General features: G+C 49.8%; 11 protein-coding genes across 11 annotated transcripts; 7 read left to right on the plus strand and 4 right to left on the minus strand.

Annotated features, from left to right (window-relative positions):
• The first annotated feature begins 1 nt into the window (after nucleotide 1).
• COCSADRAFT_33557 (uncharacterized protein) lies at nucleotides 2-2,696 on the plus strand. Its single transcript, XM_007697383.1, has 2 exons — nucleotides 2-167; nucleotides 219-2,696. The coding sequence occupies exons 1-2, from the start codon at nucleotides 101-103 to the stop codon at nucleotides 2,579-2,581; spliced, it is 2,430 nt and encodes an 809-aa protein (XP_007695573.1). The 5' UTR covers nucleotides 2-100; the 3' UTR covers nucleotides 2,582-2,696.
• A 249-nt stretch (nucleotides 2,697-2,945) lies between these two features.
• Nucleotides 2,946-3,558, plus strand: COCSADRAFT_157089 (uncharacterized protein; the record flags this gene model as incomplete). Its single annotated transcript, XM_007698028.1, has 3 exons — nucleotides 2,946-2,959; nucleotides 3,012-3,061; nucleotides 3,227-3,558. The coding sequence occupies 3 exons, from the start codon at nucleotides 2,946-2,948 to the stop codon at nucleotides 3,556-3,558; spliced, it is 396 nt and encodes a 131-aa protein (XP_007696218.1).
• A 241-nt stretch (nucleotides 3,559-3,799) lies between these two features.
• On the minus strand, nucleotides 3,800-5,408 carry COCSADRAFT_275411 (uncharacterized protein). Its single transcript, XM_007698029.1, has 3 exons — nucleotides 4,621-5,408; nucleotides 4,361-4,539; nucleotides 3,800-4,303 (listed from the first exon to the last, which is right to left on the minus strand). Exons 1-3 carry the CDS (start codon nucleotides 5,278-5,280, stop codon nucleotides 3,940-3,942), a joined length of 1,203 nt encoding a protein of 400 aa, XP_007696219.1. The 5' UTR covers nucleotides 5,281-5,408; the 3' UTR covers nucleotides 3,800-3,939.
• A 475-nt stretch (nucleotides 5,409-5,883) lies between these two features.
• On the minus strand, nucleotides 5,884-12,999 carry COCSADRAFT_134693 (uncharacterized protein). Its single transcript, XM_007698030.1, has 2 exons — nucleotides 12,359-12,999; nucleotides 5,884-12,311 (listed from the first exon to the last, which is right to left on the minus strand). Exons 1-2 carry the CDS (start codon nucleotides 12,967-12,969, stop codon nucleotides 6,215-6,217), a joined length of 6,708 nt encoding a protein of 2,235 aa, XP_007696220.1. The 5' UTR covers nucleotides 12,970-12,999; the 3' UTR covers nucleotides 5,884-6,214.
• A 278-nt stretch (nucleotides 13,000-13,277) lies between these two features.
• COCSADRAFT_109474 (uncharacterized protein) lies at nucleotides 13,278-14,322 on the plus strand. Its single transcript, XM_007698031.1, has 2 exons — nucleotides 13,278-13,693; nucleotides 13,763-14,322. The coding sequence occupies exons 1-2, from the start codon at nucleotides 13,429-13,431 to the stop codon at nucleotides 14,038-14,040; spliced, it is 543 nt and encodes a 180-aa protein (XP_007696221.1). The 5' UTR covers nucleotides 13,278-13,428; the 3' UTR covers nucleotides 14,041-14,322.
• A 110-nt stretch (nucleotides 14,323-14,432) lies between these two features.
• Nucleotides 14,433-15,525, minus strand: COCSADRAFT_178464 (uncharacterized protein; the record flags this gene model as incomplete). The annotated part of the gene is made up of 2 exons (XM_007698032.1): nucleotides 14,433-15,306; nucleotides 15,363-15,525. The coding sequence occupies 2 exons, from the start codon at nucleotides 15,523-15,525 to the stop codon at nucleotides 14,705-14,707; spliced, it is 765 nt and encodes a 254-aa protein (XP_007696222.1). The 3' UTR covers nucleotides 14,433-14,704.
• Nucleotides 15,526-15,697: 172 nt separating this feature from the next.
• Nucleotides 15,698-16,247, plus strand: COCSADRAFT_167896 (uncharacterized protein; the record flags this gene model as incomplete). Its single annotated transcript, XM_007698033.1, has 3 exons — nucleotides 15,698-15,916; nucleotides 15,976-16,075; nucleotides 16,123-16,247. The coding sequence occupies 3 exons, from the start codon at nucleotides 15,698-15,700 to the stop codon at nucleotides 16,245-16,247; spliced, it is 444 nt and encodes a 147-aa protein (XP_007696223.1).
• A 188-nt stretch (nucleotides 16,248-16,435) lies between these two features.
• COCSADRAFT_275447 (uncharacterized protein) lies at nucleotides 16,436-17,231 on the plus strand. Its single transcript, XM_007698034.1, has one exon. The coding sequence runs from the start codon at nucleotides 16,623-16,625 to the stop codon at nucleotides 17,157-17,159; it is 537 nt and encodes a 178-aa protein (XP_007696224.1). The 5' UTR covers nucleotides 16,436-16,622; the 3' UTR covers nucleotides 17,160-17,231.
• Nucleotides 17,232-17,516: 285 nt separating this feature from the next.
• Nucleotides 17,517-17,998, plus strand: COCSADRAFT_80195 (uncharacterized protein; the record flags this gene model as incomplete). The annotated part of the gene is made up of 4 exons (XM_007698035.1): nucleotides 17,517-17,571; nucleotides 17,628-17,679; nucleotides 17,803-17,905; nucleotides 17,963-17,998. Coding segments are annotated over 4 exons (246 nt in total), but the record flags the coding sequence as incomplete, so codon positions are not given.
• A 563-nt stretch (nucleotides 17,999-18,561) lies between these two features.
• Nucleotides 18,562-20,137, plus strand: COCSADRAFT_33564 (uncharacterized protein). Its single transcript, XM_007697384.1, has one exon. The coding sequence runs from the start codon at nucleotides 18,975-18,977 to the stop codon at nucleotides 19,851-19,853; it is 879 nt and encodes a 292-aa protein (XP_007695574.1). The 5' UTR covers nucleotides 18,562-18,974; the 3' UTR covers nucleotides 19,854-20,137.
• A 499-nt stretch (nucleotides 20,138-20,636) lies between these two features.
• Nucleotides 20,637-21,768, minus strand: COCSADRAFT_80571 (uncharacterized protein; the record flags this gene model as incomplete). Its single annotated transcript, XM_007698036.1, has 3 exons — nucleotides 20,637-20,832; nucleotides 20,891-21,329; nucleotides 21,384-21,768. The coding sequence occupies 3 exons, from the start codon at nucleotides 21,766-21,768 to the stop codon at nucleotides 20,637-20,639; spliced, it is 1,020 nt and encodes a 339-aa protein (XP_007696226.1).
• Nucleotides 21,769-22,204: the final 436 nt, after the last annotated feature.

Raw genomic sequence — 22,204 nt, forward strand, 5'->3', positions numbered from 1 at the left:
CCTCTTTTTCTCTATTCCCATAATTCGATAGTCCCAATTACACGAAAGTGTTGGAAATTGTCTACGTATGCGGTAAGAAGAGCTAGGCTTCATTGCAGAAATGGCGCTTGCGCAGCGCTCGGCGTGCCGCTTCTTTGCGGCCTTCTATAGATGGGAGTTACACACTCGTGAGATATGCCTACACCCCTTGAAACGAGCCATTGTTGACACCGAGCTAGGAAACACACAACTATGTGCCTTGAACAGCACGCACTACCGCAACCGCATTGGCCTCCCACAGCACTACCACACAACTCGTCTTCTCAGACAGCAAGCTCAACCGGAATCGCAAGTGCAGGATGAACCTGCCATCAATTCTAGTGATGATGTCCGAGGGACGGCAAGTGGAACGGAAATACCAGCACTTCGACCAGCAGACAGTATACGGGAGGAAATAGCAAACAGCCAACCAAGCACCGACGGGCACGACATCTTACCCGAACTCTCCGATTCGGAGCTTAGGCAGGCGAAATTAAAAAATTCTGTTCGCCAATTAATGCGCAATGTGCCTAGCTCTGTTGCGGTCATTACTGTCCTACACATTGACCCCGAGACCGGAAAGCATGTACCCATGGGCGTTGCTGTCTCTTCACTCAGCACCGTTACCCTGGACCCACCCACTATTTCCTTCAACATCAAAGAGCCGTCACAAACTCTCGATGCAATCCGAGCTGCAAATGGCCTTTTCCGTGTCCACTTTCCGGCAGCTGAAAGAGGAGGCGCCAATATGGTGGATCTCTTCTGCCACGGGAATCATGCTGAGACATACAATCGGCGAGCTAAGATGTTGAAGCTCTATCAGCCCAAAGACAAAAAGCATCCTTCCACGACACGCTCTTGCGCACCACAGATCTTGAGTGACTCTGTGTTAGCTGCAATGGAATGCGAAGTCACTCATCAATTCCCCGTTGGCGATCACGTTATTCTCGTTGCAAAAGTCGATAGTATGGAACACAAAGCTTCAAAAGGATCAGCCATCCTTTACATTGACAGAAGATACCGGAACCCCAAGGGTCAGATTGTCTACTCTTCAGAGAGAGCACAGGCGTCTACCACTAGCGAAGGTGTCTCGCCATTCTGGAAATATCCTCTGTTTCCAGGCGACAAGGAGCGACGAGAATACATGAATGAGATTAAGAACCTGATAAAGTCAAATCCCACATATTATAAGAGCCCAACCAAAGACACGTATCGAACCATTGAAAGCAACTTACCATATCCTGCGTCAAGTCTTGGCATAAGTGTGGAGCTACTTGTTGCAGAGTGTAGGAAGGAAAAAAGACTCCCTGATAAAATCAAGTCCGGGCAGGAGAGCCAACAAGTGCTCAGCGACTTTTACGGGTTGTTGACACCATCTATGAGGCAGCAAATCGTAGACCGAGCCACGAAGTTGATCGCAACAGACTCGCGTTTCCTATCACAAAATTACCGGCTCTTCTTGTACAACCTGGGCGTCAGTCCTAACAGTAGAGATTTCTTGCCTAGCGACATTATGGAACCTCTGCGAGCTGCGAATCTAGTCCCACAGTTCGATCTGCAAAGGCAACCTGGGGACATGTCGAGAGAGGATATACAGAAGATCGAGCAGATAGAGCACCGTCTACGGGAACATCTTCGAAAGATGAGTTATGCGGCTGCACTGAAGGAGTCTTTTGAAAATGCAATGGTGGCCATTGGTGAAAAGAAATTGGATGCTCTACATTTCAAAAAGAGTCGCGCGCGTCTCCTTACCCAAACTCACCCTTCGCTCTTCGATGCCTCGGCAATAGACATCTCTGGAGAAGTGACGCAAGAAGAACTCCGTGTAGTTCTCTGCCGGATTATCAATCGCCTACAGATTTATTCTGAAACAGAGTTCCGGAAGCTTATCCACATTGATTGGTGTGAGTCTTTGCGCCGACTTGGCGTGAACCCTACTATCACAGGCATGGATGTGGAGTTCCTGACGGGCAAAATCAAACATATTTTCTACTCTACAGAGCACTTCCGAGACTTCCCACGTGCGATCGACGAAATGTTGCAGCCTTGGTTTGTTTGGAATGTTGATTGGAACGATCTGGAAGAGCGTATCAAGCGGTTTGTCCAGACAACTCCACTGCGCGCTACGGCGTGGTCGAGGAAGGATAGACTTGCCGCCATGGGACTACACTGGAGAGCTACAGTTAATCTACCAAAGCAAAACTCTGCCGACAAAGAAGTCAGACAATCTCTCGACGAAGGTCACATTATCGATACGCTCGTCGCAAAAGAGCTGAAGCGCCATTACGGCAACGGCAGCGAGGAAGAGAACGCAGGAATCGCCAAATATTTGAAGGAGGTGTATGAATTCGATGTCACACACAAGCCAATCGAGTATATTCCCGCGGAATCCACGGCCCAGTCGTCGGCGGACGAGATGCAGCAAGCTATGATGGCGGACCTCACGCCTGTCCAGGAACGAGTATGGCTAGAGCCACCGGGAAACAGCCGTACGAATACCAGGTCTAACTACAAGGGACATAAGTCTTTGAAGAAATCGGGCGCATTTTCTTTTGGTGGATAGAAGGCAGGGTTATGACATATACCCTACACATGCACGATACCCTGATTGTGCATTGTAAATACTGCAAGTTGTGAAATTAGACAAAAAAATCGGAAAGCCAAAAGTGTAACCTCCAAAAAAACTGGTCCATTTCTGGCTCCTAAAAGAGTGAAGGTTATGCCTGAGTGATCGTGACTGCACGTGACTGCGGCCGGATCAACTATGATGCGTGTAACCTGGGAAGCTCCATCGCAATTTCCTAGTCGGAGCTTCCCCGCGAGTCTACCTTGGTAACCAGCAGCAACGCGACAGGTTACCTTTAATTTCACTACTGAACGACTCACAATACTACCTATTTTGTCGCGTGAATTCAAAACCAGCAAATATGAAGCTCGTCAGGTATGATCGCCTCGGACAGAATGCTACAATTGCGGCTAACGGTTTCGCGCAGGTTTCTTATGAAGTGCCAGAATGAGACGGTCACGGTTGAGCTCAAGAATGGTAAGTAGACACTCTCAACCTCTCGGTCTATCTCCGCCGACTCGCCTATAAACAGCGGATGTTTTGCTTTCGGGCGCGTCGTATACCGAGTTGCGCAGGCAGGCAATGTCCTATCCAAACACTTGATACTCCTACCAGAAAGACAGGGTCTTAACACATGCATAGGCACGATTGTAAATGGAACCATTACCTCCGTTTCACCGCTCATGAACGTCGCGCTCCGAGCGGTCAAGTACACGCCCAAGTCTCGCGATACCGTAGCCCTCGATACAATGACTGTCCGCGGCTCAACGATTCGCTACATCATACTTCCCGACTCATTACCGCTCGACACACTTCTCATTGACGATGCACCGAAGCCCAAGAACAAAGCAAGGAAAGAGGTTGCTGGTGGTGACCGCGGTGGAAGGGGCGGCGGCCGCGGAGGTGGCCGAGGACGTGGAGGCGGTGGCCGCGGAAGGGGCGGCGGTGGCAGGGGGCGTGGACGAGGCTTCTAGGGCTGAGGAAGCATATCAAGATGCAAGAGACGCAATGACGCAAGAGTGTTGGGACAAATATTTCAACACGATCAAACTCAGTGCAAGCGGAACCTGGGGTAACCAGAATATGGGCGATTGGCCCACACAGGATGCCAGAACGAAGCGCGACAAGATGGCTATTGGATCGGTGATGATTGTACAGATGGTATAGCATGTACGGCGTTTGGCAGTTCAGGATTGGTGCAGAAGCCGCACCTCGAAAGAAGAATGATACCACTTTGAAACGCAGAATCTGGCACTTGCAACCAGTGTCTAGGGACTCTTGATTTTTGTATGCTCACAAATTACAGGCTAGCTACGAATCCAAAGGATATTTGCATCATCGAACTGATTTACATCTTACTCTGCATCTTCAGGCGCCACTGGTGGTGTATCGTCGACCTGAATACCACCTCTCTTCTTCTCCTTGCTATCGTGGTATGGCAGTTTCCAGCCGCCCTCATCTTCTGGAGTGCTCAACCACAACCTCATCAGGTGTCTCCGCGGTGCCGGTGGTGCGTAATCCTTGTACGCTGTTCTGGCATGGAAAATGTGATTGTTGGATAGGAACTGGATGTCGCCCACGTCGAGGATCATGTGCAGAGCAAACTTCTGGCATGTTTCTTCCAGGATGGTAATGGCACGCTCCTGGGCTGGAGAAAGAGGAGGAACAAGGCCCTTTTCTGAGAAGCGGCTTAGAGAGCGGACAAAGTACGGGTCCCATCTATTTTCTGTGTCAGCTTCTATTTTGGTTCGGCGAGAGGAGATGAGCATGACTTACTTGCTGTATACTCTTGGGTTGTCACCCGTCTCGAGATAAAAGACTGCCGTTTGGATCCACTCCTTCTGCCCTTTGCTCGTCTCGCCCTTGCGGTCAAAATACCAGATTGGCTGTGTAAGCAGTGCCGCGACATCAGGATGGTTCTCCTGGAGATGGTTCCAGACCGTGTGGCTGCTGACCTATCCATAACACTGTTAGTCTTTGAAAACCCCAAACCTCCTCAAATTACGAAAGGAGGAAATGAAAAGAAAACCACTTACAAGATCACTCTCACCCCCCTCCAACGCCTTAGCCACACACAGCAAGCCCACTAAATCCGCATCATCGGCATGAAAAAACTGCCTCGCATTCGTCCGATAAATCCTCACCTTGTCAATCGCCGTCGCATCCTCGCCCAAATCCTTCACATGCCCCAACACATGGCCCCGACTATTCTGACTCACAAAGTACCCCAGATACGTGCCTAAGCCCATATACGCAACCGCCGACTTCTTATTCCCCCACTCCTGTACCGGCAGCCCTTTAAAAAGAATAAATCCCTTGCCATCAATAAGCTCCTTCCGCAGCGGCGCCAAAAACCTTGAGAACTCCGGTAAGGGAAACTTCTCAGACGTAATGCCCGTTAGCGGTGTGCCGCTTGCCAGAAACGCATCTGCTGCCGCACTGATTTCCGATACTTCGGAGGCGGAGAAGACGTGGGTCCAGCGTTCGGGGTTGGAAGAGTAGTCGGGAGCTTTCCAGGCAGTGGGGCCTGTGATGGTTTTCGGGAAGGAGGAGTAGGGTTTTAGGAGGGAGTAGATGGGTTCGTGTTGGCCTGAGGTGAGGAGACCGTCTGGGAAGAGGGTTTTGGAGAGTTGTTTGGGGGTGGAAGAGAGGGTGTGAGGGGCGTCTGGCGCTTGGGATGTTAGAGCTGGTGCCATGGCTAGGTGTAGTAGTAGCTCTTGGTTTGGCTTGGTTTTTGTTGATTGAGTTGAAGGTTGTAGGGTGGGGATTGATAAGCTGGAGACTTTTTCCAATTCCAACGAAACCTCTTCTTTTTCTTCAACTTCGTACGCAACAAGCCCAATAATCGAAACACAAAACAAACGGGCGCAGAGTAGACGTTTTACGTATCCTATTTATACCCTGCATATAATCATCATACCACCCCTCCCCCTCCAAAGCATTCTATTGACATATGTCCCTTCCCCTCACTTGCTTACTCCCACCTTTCGGATTCCTCGATCGGGACACTCCCATTCGCAACCGTCTGCGTGTGGTGCAATGCAACCGCGCATATCCCGTTGGCAACAAATTAGGTAAAATGGCGTGCTCGCACGCATCCAGGGGCACAGTTGACGCAAGATACGCAAACCCACCCCCGCTTCCGACAACAACCCTTGTCGTGCTTGCTATGACCTCACCTTGCAACAAATAAACTACACATCATAACGGCGGTGCATGAACATGGTTGTTGTACTCTCTGCTAGATTGTATTGGGGTAGTAGCACTGCAATCGTGTGAGGGAATCGAGGCCAATCATTCGGTGTGTATAGAGAGTTGATAGATAGACGTTAAGATAAACAAGTACATGCAGCGTTGGAACTGCGGAGTTAAACAACCCCACCACCCTTCCCCACTCAGTCGCTCCAGTCGCCCTCAAAAACGTTGCCTGTACCCCAATGAACGCCGATAACACCAAACATGATCGGGAGATAACGGGAGAAAACACCCGACTATAACACGCCAATGCTCGCAAAACACACAGTTGCCTCCTGATGCCACCCCATGCACGTGCAAAAGCTAAAAACTTACAAGAACATGGGGAACCAAATCCGCCTTTGACGCATCACAACGTAACTAAGCTGACGGCGCCTATAAACTCGATAAACACTCCTCCACAACCGCCTCCAACATGCCCAGAGTGTAGAACCGAGCCACGTTGCCATAAACACCCATTTTCTTCTTAATCTCAGTCTTATTCTTGGTAGGCGCCCATTCTCCCGCACAGGCACAATGTTCCATAAACTCGTTGCTACGTAGCCTCTTGCACTTTGCGCACTTGAGGTCCTGCGTGCACCATTCGAGAACCATTTTTTGTACCTCGCCGACGAGTTGCTCTTCGATGCAACGCTTGTCGTATGGAGAGTCGCAGTTGTCGCATTTCCATTTGGGCATAACAGGGGCGGCGTCGCTGTCGGGAAGAATGACGGGGAGAAGTGAGGAGTCGCGGCAGAGATCCAGATCGCGTGAGGATGTGCAGTCATCGCAGATGACGCCTCGAACGACGAGTGCGGCGCTTGGGTTGGTAAATGTTGCTTCTGCGCTGAATTCGCGGATATCGAAGAGATTCAGCAGCTCTTTTCGCAACGCGCGTGCTTCGAGCGATATCGCACGGTCCAGACTCAGGACTTGCATGATGCTTTTGACGAGTTGGAGGACCGGATTCGTAAGCTTGAGGTGCGAGCCTGGAAGTTCTGGGAAGACGTATTCTGATGCGAATAGTGGATCCAGCACCTCCGCGTGCTGCTTCTTCGCAAAGGCATTCATCTGCTTGGACAGCGGCTTTGTGAATGTCTTCGGTAGTATCTGTGTCTGCTCATTGGGGTCCACAGTCAGAGGTCGAAGAGGAATTTGAGTTGGTCGTGGTGTCGAGCCATCCTCAGTGATAGCTGGGCGTTTACGTGAGTGCATGAGCTCAATGAACTCAATCACCCAGTCGTTGAAGGCTGGCTGGAACTTTTGTGGCAAGAACTGTGCAAGCTGCCAGCACATGATGTTCTCCACAGGTTGGACCTCGTCTTCGGTCACTTTGTCACAGCCCTTGCCTCCATAATTGAACTCGTCATACCAAACAAGATAATCCCAAAATTCTTTGATCTCAAGCTCCATAAACTGGAACAGTGGCTTCGCCTTGATAGTCTTTATGATATACTGGCTGTAGGCGTATGCATTGCCAATTTCAGCCTTGGTTGTCTGGAGGAGAAGGCGGTTTGGACTGGCAAAGACAATGTGTGAACCCACTCGCTTGAAATCAGTCATGAGTTGCTGTAGTGTCTTCTTCGACATCATTTGGACATAGTAGTGCAGAGAGCGATCGTAGAGGAACGACCCAGGACTGCTGACCCAACGGACAAGGTGCTGTACCATGACATCGGCCATACTAAAGCCGTGGCCAGCCTGGACAGCTTCAACCCACCAAGCCTTCACCATTTCACGAAGGACTGTAATACCCGCACTCGCAAAGGCGTTGTCTGAGTAGATGACATTGGACCCGTCATTAGCCGAGTCGTATGATGGTGCAGCAGGATTGAAGGAAACGGAATCTGCGCCCTCAAGCTCGTTGATAAGAGACGAAGACAGGATGGTGTTGATAGCCAGGTTGCGTAGATTGATATCGATACACACAGATGAGTAGGTACCCGGGTTGTTGATTGATGGCATTTCTACCGTCTCAAGAGGTCCAAGGACATCATCCTTCTCGTATCCAGCATGATCCGGTTTCGCTTGGCCAGACCACCATAAGATCACGCGGTCTTTTTGTAGCCTTCTGGCATATGCGACATCAATCAGGAAGCGTGGATCGTTACTCTCGAGATTGCAGAGCGGAATATCTCCATAGCGAGCCAGCTCCAGTAGATGAGCAACCCAAGACCCAAGATCAAGGTAATGTCCTACCAATCGCTTGGCAATAAAGGACTGCCAGCCCAATGGTGGTAATTGTTTGTCAGACTCGTCGGGGTTGAGTGACAAGATGGGCAGGTCTTTCAGGGCAGGAACATCGTGTGAGAGAAGGGCCTGGTTCGGAGATTGCACAACGGCAATGATTGGCCCAGTCTCATCCGCTTTCATCCTCTTGATGACATCGCCTATCTCGAGCAGAGCTTTGCGTTTGGTGGTCACTATTGTCGTCTTGAAGTGAAGGTCCTCCTGGTACTTGATCATGTTTTGCCAGGGTTCACCGTCGTTGTCTCCCATTCGTCGTTGTAGGGCATCGCGATAGATACGATCAACATTCGGCATACCTTGCGAGTCTTTGGACTTGTTCTGGATGATTATGTGGGCATCGCTCTTCGACGTTGAGAAAACGGCATAGATATTACGGTCTCCGCTGCTGACATGGTACAGATACACGTAGCTGAAGGGTGCTTCGGCGAGATATGGCTCCTTGGTCGGCACTTTTCGCAGTGCGGAGAGGTCGAATCCATGCTCAAGACCTTTTCCAAGAACACCTTTCTGGGACTCGTCGAATGTGCAAACACTTCCCAGCTCAAGAATGGCCCGAATGTTCAACGGAACTTGCTTCTCGTAGACACCCTCGACGCTAGAGTGATTGAACAGAGCCGAGATGCCGTCAGCTTCATGGACGTAGGTCTCTTCTGACATCTGAAGTTTGAACAGATGAATCGAGGGATGTCCATTCGGCAAAGTATGGTTGACCACCTTTTCTACTGAACATCCACTGATCGATACATCTGGAAGCTCTTCACTCCTCAGATTGAGGTATAGTTGTCGCGGTACGATGATTTTGAGAGCGTGGATCTTCTTGTCAATGAGAACAAAGGCTCTGACCTCTCCCGGTGTTTCTGTTGGCCGAAGTTGTACGAGTTGCCATGTGCTGATGTAGAGGGATTGCGCCTGGTTTCTGAAGAAGCTACCAATGGCGTCGGATGCGTCAACTGCTTTCTCTCCAAACAATTGGCGTCGGCGTTTCCGTGCCTCGCGTTGAATCTTCCATTTCTGTTTCTGGTACACCAACCAGCCGGAATAGTCTTCATCGATACTTGGCACGACTTTAGGTAAAGCAGCATAAGGATCCACAATTGGTACTGCAGGCTCAGGTTCTTTGCGCTTTGCGACCATTTTAGTGACAATTCCCTTTTTCATCTGTGATTGGTTCTGCGTCAACTTGGCGGAGCCAAAATCTTCTAAATCGCCAGTGACCTTGTTGTTCGCGACATTAGCGTCACCGTTGGTTAGGACCTTCTTGCTGAACATGTCCGTCATCTTTGTCTGCTGCATTTTGTCCTCCTTCTGACGAATCCTACGGTCAAGCCAATCAGGGTGTGGCACCCTAGGAACGGGATTCCGAACTTTCTGATATGCTGCAGGGATCGTGATGAGTTTCTGGATGACAGAAGCTAGACGCTCGCGGTAATAATCCCAGTCTAGAACTGACCGAATATCCATCTCCCCTGGATCGTCTCGCAACCACTTCCTCAGAAAGTATCGCTTTACTGATTCCTCGGCCGAAAAGATGGACAAGGGAACGGCGCGTTCGGTAACAGGCGCATTTCTTGGTGTCTTGGAGATAATGTACTTGCAGTTCAGTCCCTTGTCTTTTACCATTTGCTCGCCGAGAAACTCGGCCAGACGCTTAGCGGTTGTGATAGCGGTTGACTTTTGCGATCCGTACTCCTCCAGTGTCTTTGTCATGTTTTTGTTCTCGACGATAAGATCAATTAGCTCCTCGTCAGCCAAAGTTGCTCCGCGTGTATCCAGAATATCAAGCCACCTGTTCGCTACTCTGGCAACAGCACCGTAGGTCTCTTCAAGAGTGGTGCCTTCCAAGAAAAACTTGAAAATCTGACCTTGGAAGTTCTTGATCAGCTTCAGCTCACCACGACGCTTCACTTCGAAACCTTTCAATTCTGCTAAACTACCATCATGATTGAACACAGCATAACGCTTTTTCAAGTTCTTGTCCTCTTCTTTCGAAGTCGGCAAGATCATAGCCTTGTAAGGGCCATCAACTTCGAAGAAGATGGAGTTATCGCTGTGCTTCTCATATCGGAAATTCACAGGGTCTACCAACGTCTCGTACTGGTGGTTGGTGTACTGCGCATGTACTAGATGGTTCAACATGGTACATGGATAAGAGATGGTTAGTTTCTTGCCATTGCTGAGCTTGAAAGAAAAGTTTTCTGGGAAAGTCGCTGGTAGGATGGCCCAAATACCATCGGTATCCAATTCCAGGGGTCGGCCGATACGTTCGACAAGGGAACGCGCCAACTGAATGATGCGAGCACCAGTCAAACAGGTAACGCCAGCCATCTCCAGAGAGTACCAGCGTGACCCCTTTCGCATGACATATCCATAGAAGGAGTTCAGAATAACTTTGTGGGCCAGTTGCATGGAATCGAACAAGACAATCATCTTCTTCGCGTCTTCAATCTCAGCTGCTGGGGCACCCGCTGCCTTCAACGCTTCTGTCTTGCCTTTCCAAACCTTTTGCTTGCCCTTGAAGTCATACCGTCGGTCACGGAAACCGCTGACAGTATCAACATAGAATGGGTTTTCACGCTGACAGATGATGGCCTCGCGCTCGATTGTCGTCGCATCGTGAACCTTGTGGTAGATCTTCTTAGAGTAGTCCGTCAAGCGTTTTCTGACTAGAGCGGCCTGCTCGTCTTCTGAGAGCTCTTGAAACGACCGCTTTGGCGAGTTGGGAAATCTTCCAGGGAATTGTTCGTTCTCCAGTGCATTGCGAACCATGTTGTACTCATCGCGTTTAGCTGGGAGATATTCACCTCTCCAGGCCCATGGCATCCGACGATCGCATGTCTTTCCAGGGCGGTTAAAGTCACAAGCCGCGCAATTGGACTCGTTGATCATGGAGTCGGGTTGCAACCTGTAAGTTGTCATGATGTTCGGATACATAGACGCAACATCCAAGTGGTAGATAAGAGGTCGCTCGCTACGATTTGGTGTGTTCTTGAGCTGCATCAGCTTGTCGACAATCTCAGCCCTGACCTCATCGTAATTGGTAACATCCTCCATCTTTTTCTTCTCTTCCACCTCAATACTGAACTTGAGCGCAGCATCAAGATCACCGACCAATTCATCGATAGCGGTAGGATCCACTGCAAAATTGTACGCAATGTCGCTTCGAAACACGCCAGCTTCGAGAGCTTCGACGTGACCTCCGACATAAGTCTCCGATTCAAGTAGATGGCCATTCCAGAATGCTTCTTTTGGCGCTTGATGTTTATTTGGTAATACAATGCCCTTCTGGTACGCTTGCACCATCAACAACATCTCACAGAGAGTACCCGTACCCTTACGTAGCGCATCGTCCGGTCCAAGGGGCAAGATTTTGCACAACGCGAAAATGAAGGGGTGGACATATTTCATGTACAGGTAGTAGGTTGCGACGGCATCGGAAACGGAGTATTCGGCAAGAGTCTGAGGTCGCTCGGCTGCGTAAGGCGTCATGAGTTCAGGGTCGAGCTCGTCTGGATCGTATCCCAGTTTGGCCATTGTGACAGCTTTCAAACCACGACTACCTTGTGGAAGATAACTGTCTCGACTGACCCAAGCAAACGCGTCCATATGTGCGCAGTAGTCCGACTGATAAATGTCCTCGCTGTTCTTCCTGAACCCGATTTCTTGGTACATATCGATACCTTGAACGCTGGCTCTTGCCTCCACAAAAGGCCAATCGAAGAAGTCTCCGTTGTACGTGACCATGACTGTAGGTTTGGCTATTTTTATGTGTTCGAAAAATCGTTCTAGCAGGGCCTTTTCGTCTGGTTCGTTGAAAATCATGAACGGTCCGTGGTATTCTGGTTTCGGCGTATATTCGAAATCTTGGATATCTTCTGAGACAATCTCGCGGTTCGTAATCAGAAATCCCTGGCCGTCAATCATGTACGATATCATCATGATCTGGTCAATGGCCGCGTCGGGAAACTTCAATGGGAGCTTCGTCGTTTCGATATCGTAGGCCATTACCACAGGATCCGCAGGTGTCAGGCGATCCTCTACACACGTCATGCTCACTACGCCATGTTTGGCCTCGACTGTGTACCAGTTTCCAATTCGAACGTCCTTGTCGATTGCTACTCGCACGTGGTAGGGAACGTCATATTCCCGAATATCTACAATGAAATCGCTTGCATCAACGGTAGTCGTAAGTCGTTTCTCGTACTCATAATCTTCATTATCGAAAAAATCAAAGTTGGCATTGCCACTGGATAGTGTTAGCGATGCGTCATATGAAAAGCGAGTCGCACTTACTTGGCCACCTCGGCGTAGGTATCCATGGCGTTGATGTTCTTTTTGTTCTTCTCTACTATCGGAGCAACGCCTTTCCGCACAGCAAGAAGATCGTTGACGTTCGCGAAGGTAAGCATTAGAAATTTTCTTCGGTACCCAGTAAGATGGTTTGGCATGCTCAAGTCTTCTTTCTCTATGATCTTCACCGTCTTGACCAGGCCCTCGTATGCCCTTTTACAATATTCCTCCACGTCCTGTTCCCTCCCCTTCTTGACCGCCAGCAGAAAGTATGGGTCGTATTCGAGGGTTGCTTTGAATGTGTCGCCTTCCTCGCCAATGAAGTAGAAGTCAACACCAGCTCTGCCACCCGGGACATCTTCGTCTTCGACTGTTGTCGAGTGCATATTGACGAGCCATCCCACTCTCTTCTTCCCCGAATCGAAACGTGCGAAGCCCATAGTCTCATCGATGCGGTGTGCCAGGCGTGTAGATTCCAGCTTTTCGTTCTGTGAAGTAGCCTCTCCACTTCGTAATGTCGAGGCGTCAACCGTCTTGGGCTTGCGTGGGCCGTAGGATGCGTTTCCATTCTTGCCTACCCGGCGAAAGGGCTGGCCTGCGCGTCGGGGCGCCATACTGTGTGGTGGGGGTGCAAGGTAAGAGAGTATTAAATGCTAATTATGAGAAATATGCAAAACAGGGTATCATAGGTATGGCGGAAAGACAGAAGAGACGGAGAATCGGCAATTGGTAGGGAGCGTTTGGTGCGCAGGGACTGGGAGTGTTGAAGGGCGGATGTGGATCTGCAAATGTCAAGCGCGACGCGTTGGAGCGTGTTGCGCGCTATCCCTTTCCCGGCAAATTGATTTTCAGCCACACTTTGTGGCTGTGCATATATCGTGGAATCATGGATGCTGGATATTTTCGGCCCTATTCCGCACCACCAGAAAGTGAGCAACCGACATCTTCCTCCCGCACCGAATGCGCCTATAGCAACTGCAAAATCTACGTCATACCTCGATTCGAAGCATCTACCTAACAACGCCCAATTACACTCGCCTGCACCATACCAACAGCCTGTTTCTCGCCCCACCATGTCTGAAGATTCGAGGTCGACGGTTGACATAAATGCGCTTCCACCAAAGCCCCGCGCGCCTGCAAATGTTATGCCCGGCGGTACAGCGCATACAGCAGGCGGTGAAAAGACATCAGATGCTGGTCCTACATACATCGACGCAGTACGAAGTCTAGGGCCAGAATATTACTTCAACTTTCACAAGCGACCGTGTGTACGAGACAGTCAATTGCAAGGGTTGACAGCTGGCTTTGCAGGAGGAAGCTTAGCAGCTATAATAGGCAGTATGTCAAGACTGCTCAGGCTGGCACTCAGCGAAGGTTAGGTGGGACACAATGCTAACTTCGGAACAGAACCCGTCATCACAGCTTCAAACTGGGCCGTGGCAACTTGGTGTGGTGTTTCTGTCGTTTCCTATCAAGTATGCCAATACTACCGTTCTAAAGAAAAAGCCGGAATAAAACAAGCACAAGAACTCATGGAGAAGAAGCGCGCGAGTATCGAGGCCAAAAAGGAAGCCAGGCGGAAGGCGCGAGAGGAACAAGACCGGTTGGAGAGGGAGCAAAGGGCAGAAGAAGAAAGGAGAAGAAGCTGGGGATATTGGTACCAGAAGAATATCAAGTTTTGGTAGCATATACCGGGATGTAAGATATCAAGAGTGACGGACGCTGGGCACAGCATATGTATAAGAATGTGTATAATATGAAACATGATACGAGGAAAATGGCTTGGGTGAATTATTCGGAGGATTCGATATGTATCTAACCATTGCCAAAGAACCATTCATCGATAACCCATAAAAGTTTCAAGTCACAACCTATCGAACAAACAGCATCAGCTTCGACAAGAGGAGCATACATGAGTACTAGATGTTACCGCCCCCACGTTCTCTCCTGGTTGTCGCTACAGAACTCCTGACCCACGGCGTGGCATCACATTGTGTATCATTAACGTTCCTTCACTGGCGGTCTTTTCCAACCCCAGTTAAGATGGATTACACCACCGAAGCATCGAATATCCACGAAAGAAAAGTAGGTGCAAAGTATAAGCCCAAGTAACCACACTTGCAGCAATGAGCTGTGTAAGTAGTCAATGCGACACTCGGCCAGCATTCCAAATCGGCGGCCCAGTGCAGAACAATTATTGCACGGCATAAGCCTCGATATGGAGCAAAGGCTCTAGAAGGTTGGCAGCAACGCAGATCTTGTCACAAAAGCCGACTTCTCCGCCAATACGTGAAGACACCATTGAGGACTCCTCTGCTAATCGTTTGATATCCGGCCAATATTTGGTGCTTAGCGCGCTTCGCGCCATATCCTCACAATCACCAACTTCTCCCAGCCTGCTTTCTTGCCGCTCGATCCTACAGTCTCTGCCATCCATCCTGCGCCCCATTCTCTTATCCGCTGCTTGACTAGTTCGGGGTTGTTTTGTGCACACAACAGTAGGTAGGCAACTCCTCTATCTGCACTCAGTATATCCGGAATCTGCTCAAGCATCCTGTTCGTTACCATCATACCATCTTCACCTCCGGCGTAGGATAGCTCCAAAAGGTATGAGTCTTGCTCAAATGAGGTGGCTTTTTTCCCCTCTGGGATCACATTGTACTTCTCGTGACTCGACAGATCAGGCAGTTCAGCTGGTACATATGGTGGGTTGAAGATGAAAACATCGACAGAACCTGGACGAATTGCATTCGCCAAATCGCCATTCACAATATCCATGAAAACCGAGCGTTCCTTTTCTCTTTCTTGGATTGCATTTTGAACAGTGTGGGCAGCAGCGTTGCAGGCGAAGCTGTTGATATCAACTCCAAGCGTCAGTGCGTCATGCCGACCAAAAATAGTTTGCGCATTCGCAGCAACAAATGCTAGTACAACCCCTGATCCTACGCCCACTTCGAGCACACACTTAGCGACATGGTAATGCTGGATACTGTTGGTATGACAATACCTTCGAGCACCAGCGGCGGGGTTGAAGACGCATCACCAAATCGATCCTTTAGATATGTGGTTTCTGATGCAGATGAAATTGTGTCGAGCAGCAAGTATGAGTCTTCAGCCGGTTCGTAGACGCGATCGAAACAAACGTGCGATGTCGAGGGCGTGGGCAGCATAGTTGTGATTTTGTTTCCGGATCGGAGGTGTGGCGTGTGGGCCAATTGGAATGGAAGGAGATCTGGAGCACTCTAGTCTAGAAAGCCGAGGCTGAGGTCATCACTTCTTCAATGCATCCCATTTCTTTTACCGCAACGCCCTACATATTGTTTTTGTACGAGTTTTGCCAGAATGAGAGCTGGTATACGATTGTTAGCGACCGCAACAGATGCAGGTGCATCGAGACCCTTCAAGCCGGCACCTGCGGCTTTGTTGCCGCCAATACCACTCTACCGGCGCCTGCTAAGGTCACATCGAAAGAGGCTAGGCCCAGAGGAACGTCTGCTGGGTGACATGTATGTGAAGGCCGAGTTCAGAGCTCACAGGGACGTCGAGAATCCCGTGCAAATTGTGAGTTAGGCTATCTTCACAAAAGACGCACCGCAAGGCCAGTAAGCTTACATTCATAGATCGGCTTTTTGTCTGAGTGGCAAACATATTGTCAGATGCTTGAAGGAGATTCATGGAAAGACGCAAAGATGGACAAAGCAAAGATTGATAAAATGAGCGGCATGTACTAGCCCTCTCTGCATAAGGCTATCCTAACTGAATCCTAGATCAACAAATCGGCCAGCTGTATGAGCTAATGCAGCAGATTAAGAACCAGGCAAAGGAAGACGCTGATGCCAAAGACGCGAGAGTAGTGGAAATGCTTGACAAGAAGCCTCCAACGGACCAGTGATTGCGAAAGATTGAATTATGCCAAGCATCGACCGTTCCAAGACAAACGCTAGAAACTTAACACCTCAAAACGGGGGCGTAAACAGCACGCAATCATCTTCCATTTTCTCGCATCTAGAGAGATGCATTATATATCAGCAATATCATTACAATATCCGACACCTCTGCGTCCGTTCCTCCATCACTCCTTGACTGCTATCCGGGGGCGCCAACGATATCACTGTCTCGAGGCCTAGTTCATTGCCTACATGAATGACTGCTGGTGTTTTTATATCCGTACAGCATCTTGCCTGATCCCGAAGAAGCATCTGCACATAAAAACTCGACCAAATATCACCCAAAGCTTTTTGAGACATCGAGCTTGGAGATATCTAGGATGTGTGGCTGTACCCTCTATGACTCACCGACATGCGGTCACTCCTGGCTTTCTATGAGCCAGCCCTGTGGCTTTCTCTCCGATTTCCTCAACTGTCCCTATCGCCAGACTTACCAGACTCTGATTGCACCACCGTACACATGTCCAACGTGCAATGGCGGTTTTGCAGACCAAGAAACAATCGAAATGGTCCAGGGCCCTTGGGGTTGTAATCAGTTACTTCGAAATCATGTTGGGGGTAATCATGCAATTCCAGGTCAATGGGGTAATGTTCAACTGGCTCTAAGTGGACCAGGAGGCGCTGCGATTAGTTGTGTTGCAACAGCTGGCAGTGCGACTCATCTATACAACATGAGACAAGGCTTCACACACGATTATAGGCTTTCAGGGCCATATGGAGCAGCGATCATTCCGAATAGACCGAGACACTACGACAATGGGTGTTATGTGGACGGCAGGCGCAAGAGAAGCAGGCATAAAAGTCATTACAAGTACAAGTATACTGAAAAGCCTGCAACAAACTGCACAGTTATGTGAGGGCTTTTTACGGTAGAGGATGAGGGCACAAGCTTATTCGGAGAGTCATCGTTAGCTAGTTCAGCTCAGCGAAATGGGTCCTGCACTGGTGCGCAGAAGCAGATTTGGACCAGCGGTCATTCGGTGCGAATGCTAGATTGCTTTCAACAGCAAGCACATGTGGAAACCAAAATTTCTCCGAATAAAAATTGATTCCCTTCATCTTGACGATTACTTTTGTCTGAAATAGCCACATTGAGTTGTTGGTGGTGGTATCGTGATCTGAAGGCGGTCGATGCTGGGAGCCGCGCTAAGAGTTGCTAGCGCGGTTTTCTACTCGCTAAACACCACAGTGGAAATTCGTGGCTCAGAACCTCAGCTCTTCGACAATACCACACAGCCAAATCGACATCCACAACCGTCGCCATGGCCAGTACGTTGACGAAGCCTCGCGATGGAGCGTACGACAAGACTAACACAGCTGCGCAGAATCCAAGAACTCGTCTCAGCACAATCAGTCCAAGAAGAACCACCGAAACGGGTACGCATCCCTTACTACGGTTGCACGCGCGCCATAACCCCCCAAATGGCCCATCCATCTCGTTGGATCGAACACTTGTCAATGAATGAATCTGAGAGCAACGACTGATTGATTACATTACAGTATCAAGAAGCCTAAGACCCACCGTTACCCTTCGCTCAAGGGAACCGACCCCAAGTTCAGGAGGAACCACAGGCATGCGCTTCACGGCACCATGCGCGCTCTGGTGCGTAGCAATAATGCACTGCACGAGGTCAGCTTCGGCCTGCTAACATCTGCACAGAAGGAGGTTAAGGAGGGCAAGCGCGAGAGCGCATAAAGGCCGACACGATTACGAGCGAGCGACGATGGCGGTTTTCGATTCCTTTATGAGACATCTGGTCGGCGTCAATGGCATTCGGACTTTCTTTGACAGCTTCGAACTCAAGGGATGGAAGCATGTGGCTTCACGCCTACCGCAGGCATGAACAATGAATAAGTCGAAAAGTCAGCTCGGTTCTCCCAGCGCGCGCCTATCCATGTGATGTGTTACATTGGCCGACCCTTGGACAACGTAAAGCCAGGTAAGTGAGATGAGTGACCGAGGTGCAAACCTCAACCCAGCCATTAGTGTGTACAGCAACAGAGCTCTTCAATGCTCGACCTGCTGAAGGAAAATTATCGTGGCAAGAACAACTTACCCCATCATTACCAAACACACCGCCTTTGACCCGTAGGGCACGTGTGCATGAAGATGGGGTTACATTATTTCTGGCTCAGAACAGCTTTTACAAGTAAAGATGGTACCGAGAGGTATCGTACGAAGACTCAATATTAATATGAAACATGATTTACTTTCTGACCCTTTGACATTGCTTGTTGAGGTAATGACGATTTTCCAAGCGCGTGTATTGCCGAACAGGTGGGGCAGCCGAGTGACCTCGACATCTACTCTTCTTCTCACGTCCTCCCATCCCGCCATCCCCCCGTCCCTGCTGACCCTCTAGAGTCGATGCAAGAGCGTCAAGACTGTACACCAACGATAACACGCTCCTCACGCTCTTGCACGTCTCACCAAAGAGGTAGGCCAGCCGAGTCCGTTCCGATTCCCGGTCTGGTTGCACAGCCCTCTCGCAGCCCGATTAGCTAGCACCTGCCTCGTACCTTGGGATCTCACCATCATACCTTGCTTCTTTCTGTCGCAAATAAATTTGCAGTCTGTTCATTCTCTCACTTTTGCTATTGTTCTCTTCCAAATCGCCTACCTCTTGTTCCTACGCCCGCTCTTACGTCACGCCTTGAAAACAACATACACCATGGCGACCCAAGTCCACTGCGCATACTGCTTTGAAAGCCTGGTTGCGAGCCTCGAGAAGCGGCCCGCCCTGAGCCTGGCCCAAACCGAAGTCATGTGGAGAAAATCAAACGCTGGGATGGAAGATGAACCCGTTGAAGCAGCAGGCGCATTGTTGAAGCCCGCTGCTGTATCACGTATCCTGGCCTCGCCATCTTCATCAAGCAGCTCCTCAAGTCTGCCAAGTGCGAGTTCTACGCCTAGTGGAGCTAGCAGCAGTGAAACAAACAGCAGCATTACAAGCCAAAACAGCAGCACAACCAACCTAGATGATAAGGCGACGAGACAAGAGCAAGACTCAGACTATGACGAAGAGGAAGAAGAAGAACACCCCTTGTTCGTGACCTGGAACACCATCTCGCCAGGAAGCCACGAAAGGCGACTTCGCGGCTGCATCGGCACTTTTGAGCCCCTCTCCCTCTCCACAGGCCTTTCTTCATACGCCCTCACCTCTGCCTTTGACGACACACGCTTCCCGCCCATTACTAAGCAGGAACTCCCATCTCTCGAGTGCGCAGTTACGCTCCTCACGCACTTTGAGCCCGTCGACGATCCCATGGACTGGGAGGTCGGCGTCCACGGTCTGCGCATCAGTTTCACGGACAAGGGCCGCCGCTACGGCAGCACGTACTTGCCTGATGTGGCGCGCGAGCAAGGTTGGAGCAAGGAAGAAACGATTGTCAGTCTGATGCGCAAGGCGGGGTGGGGTGGCCGCAAGAGCGAGTGGAGGGCTGTCAAGATCAAGGTCGTGAGGTATCAAGGGAAGAAGGTTAGTCTTGCGTGGGATGAGTGGAAGGCATGGCGGGATGAGGTCGATGAGCAGATGAAATATGCTCATTGATTGCGGTAATGAGGTTAGAGAGTTTAATGCAGAGCAGTATTGGCTTCATGAACTTTTTCTTTTTTTGCTTAGACAGTATCTCTTTTCTGGCATTTTATACTTTCACTTCTCTTTTGGGCATTGGTATAGAGGCTTCATCCATGCGTACACATTCTAGATCATACGACTCTGGTGACTATATACTGGATTGTGGATAGAACAGTATTACACGACGATTACCAACCGAGCTGGGCAGCGGAACACGCCGATACGAATACGACAAATCAAAGAAGTAGAATTATGCGTATTGACAAGTGCCCCTGGCCGATATCGGCACATGATGGAAAAAACGATGCGATTCCGTTTTGTAGTTTCTTCCTTGTGGAAAAGAAACGCTTCAATTAATAAAAAAAAGTATGGGTTCTGCCTCGTTACGAGAAAAAAAAGGCAATACAACGCTCGTAAGAGAAACGCTCTTTAGTCGTCATGACGAGTGATAGGCTATCCCTCATGTCACGCCATCACGTAACATATACACTTGCAATCACAAGTGCACACAATGGTTTGATTATTGACATTTTTATTAATTCTCTGCGTCTTTATTTCGTTACCCGCATCTCCTTATTCAAAAGGGGTGCTAGGGGTATCATTATACCAAAATATCCTTCCAAATGCTGTAGTCATTACCAATACAACAGCCGTTTAATTCTTTCTTTCCCTTGTGCATTCTCCACATCATTCACATACATCTACATGACGTAGAGGAGGTCCGTGTCTGTTGTACCAGTCAGCATGTCTCCTCGGTTAACCGTTAGGGCTACAAGACCTACTGAGCGGATGACTACAGCTTAATTGGGGTTTCTGTTGGTATTTGCCCTCGAGCTCGTCACGGATGCTGTTGAGCAGCTGTACATAGCTCTGGTTGGGGTTCTTGCGCAGTGAAGTAATAAAGGCCCATGACATGGCTCCTGTGGCCTCACCGCCAATACTTGCATCGGCTCTGTTTGTTCAAGTCAGTATTCTGTGTCATGTACTCATCATGACGGCACGAAACTTACGAAGTTTGGGTATCCTTGGACCCACTCCACATAATGACATCAGCGGGACTGGTCTTTGTCCTTAGGTTCTTTTTGTACACCTCATCACCATTAATCGCCTTCTTGAACAAAGTGGTGGCGCTGCCAATCATGCTGCCAATATCACCGCGCGCATAACTCGATACAATGCCGAGCAATCCCTGGCCGGCTTCCTTGGCCAGGTTTGGCTCCTTGAGCACACCCTGGGTAGAGTAGATGTATGGGAGGTCGAGGGCGGAACCGGAGTGGCAGGAATCGAAAATGGCGGTCAGTCGGACTCCGGGTTGGAGAGATGCAACCATGATACGGTGCATCTCATCATCGACAATGTGGCCAGCAGTGCGGAAGTCTACTGGGTAAATTACTTCATCGTAGCCGTCGTCCTCGTCACCGTCAAGGTCCTTTGTTTGACCGCCGTGTCCTGCATGAATGTTAGTATGTTGTGGTTGGATTTGCCGAATTAAGCGCAACGCACCTGAGTAGTGGAAGAACAATGAATCGTTTGGCCGTGCATCCTTGACCAACCAGTGCATCGCTCGTAGTATGTTCGCCTTGGTCGGCTGGCTCATAGGGTTTTGCTGGTCATCGGTCAAAGTGACCATGTCCTCTCGCTTGTATCCAAAGAACTCGTTCAAGTATGTACTCATGTTCTTAACATCATTGATACATCCTCGAAGCTGGCCTCGCTGGCCAAAATAGTTGATACCAATTAACAGCGCTTTCCTCCGACCGTTGCATGCCGAGTATTGGTATGAGTAACCGTTGGGCGCACCATGACCGAAGTTTTGAGCGCCGCTGGGCGGTGGAGGAGGGGCAGAATGGTTTCCGTGTGTCCATTGATTGCTGTTGACTGTGGGCATCATGCCTGTATGCGACTGTCAGTTCTACCGTCTTGGTCCGGGTAGACTGGGAACTTGCCTGGCCGTGGAGGCTGCTGCGGAGGCTGTTGCGGGGGTGGGCCTCCATAGTTTCCGTATTGCTGTGGTGGTGGTCCCTATGCTTATCAGTGTGTTTCTTCGGTTTCAATCTCAATATCCAATGTCCAATATCCAAATCCAAATCCAAAATCCACTGTGGCTCTTGGTGTCTTCGCGACCAAGTGCTATACGTACCTGGTTGTATCCGTATTGCTGCGGCGGAGGAGTAGGCTGTCCGTAGTTGTTGTATCCTCCGTACTGCTGTGGAGGCCTGAATACGTCAGCGGATTGTCGAAGAGCAGTTAGTTGGTGCCCACTCACGGAGGGCCGCCGTAGTTCTGCTGTGGCGGTGGATATCCTTGTGGGGGAGGTCCGCCAT

This window comes from Bipolaris sorokiniana, assembly GCF_000338995.1.
Source record: "Bipolaris sorokiniana ND90Pr unplaced genomic scaffold COCSAscaffold_2, whole genome shotgun sequence".
Classification (NCBI taxonomy): Eukaryota; Fungi; Ascomycota; class Dothideomycetes; order Pleosporales; family Pleosporaceae; genus Bipolaris; species Bipolaris sorokiniana.

Excerpts from the sequence above, each read along its gene's own strand:
- COCSADRAFT_33557 (XM_007697383.1), top strand. The coding sequence starts at position 101 with ATGGCGCTTGCGCAGCGCTCGGCGTGCCGCTTCTTTGCGGCCTTCTAT. Across the intron at positions 168-218 it reads TAGATGGGAGTTACACACTC|GAAACACACAACTATGTGCC; the intron begins GTGAGATATGCC and ends ACACCGAGCTAG.
- COCSADRAFT_275411 (XM_007698029.1), bottom strand. The coding sequence starts at position 5,280 with ATGGCACCAGCTCTAACATCCCAAGCGCCAGACGCCCCTCACACCCTC. Across the intron at positions 4,540-4,620 it reads AGGGGGGTGAGAGTGATCTT|GTCAGCAGCCACACGGTCTG; the intron begins GTAAGTGGTTTT and ends TGTTATGGATAG. Across the intron at positions 4,304-4,360 it reads AACCCAAGAGTATACAGCAA|ATGGGACCCGTACTTTGTCC; the intron begins GTAAGTCATGCT and ends CACAGAAAATAG.
- COCSADRAFT_134693 (XM_007698030.1), bottom strand. The coding sequence starts at position 12,969 with ATGGCGCCCCGACGCGCAGGCCAGCCCTTTCGCCGGGTAGGCAAGAAT. Across the intron at positions 12,312-12,358 it reads ACCTACGCCGAGGTGGCCAA|TGGCAATGCCAACTTTGATT; the intron begins GTAAGTGCGACT and ends AACACTATCCAG.
- COCSADRAFT_109474 (XM_007698031.1), top strand. The coding sequence starts at position 13,429 with ATGTCTGAAGATTCGAGGTCGACGGTTGACATAAATGCGCTTCCACCA. Across the intron at positions 13,694-13,762 it reads CTTAGCAGCTATAATAGGCA|AACCCGTCATCACAGCTTCA; the intron begins GTATGTCAAGAC and ends ACTTCGGAACAG.
- COCSADRAFT_275447 (XM_007698034.1), top strand. The coding sequence starts at position 16,623 with ATGTGTGGCTGTACCCTCTATGACTCACCGACATGCGGTCACTCCTGG.
- COCSADRAFT_33564 (XM_007697384.1), top strand. The coding sequence starts at position 18,975 with ATGGCGACCCAAGTCCACTGCGCATACTGCTTTGAAAGCCTGGTTGCG.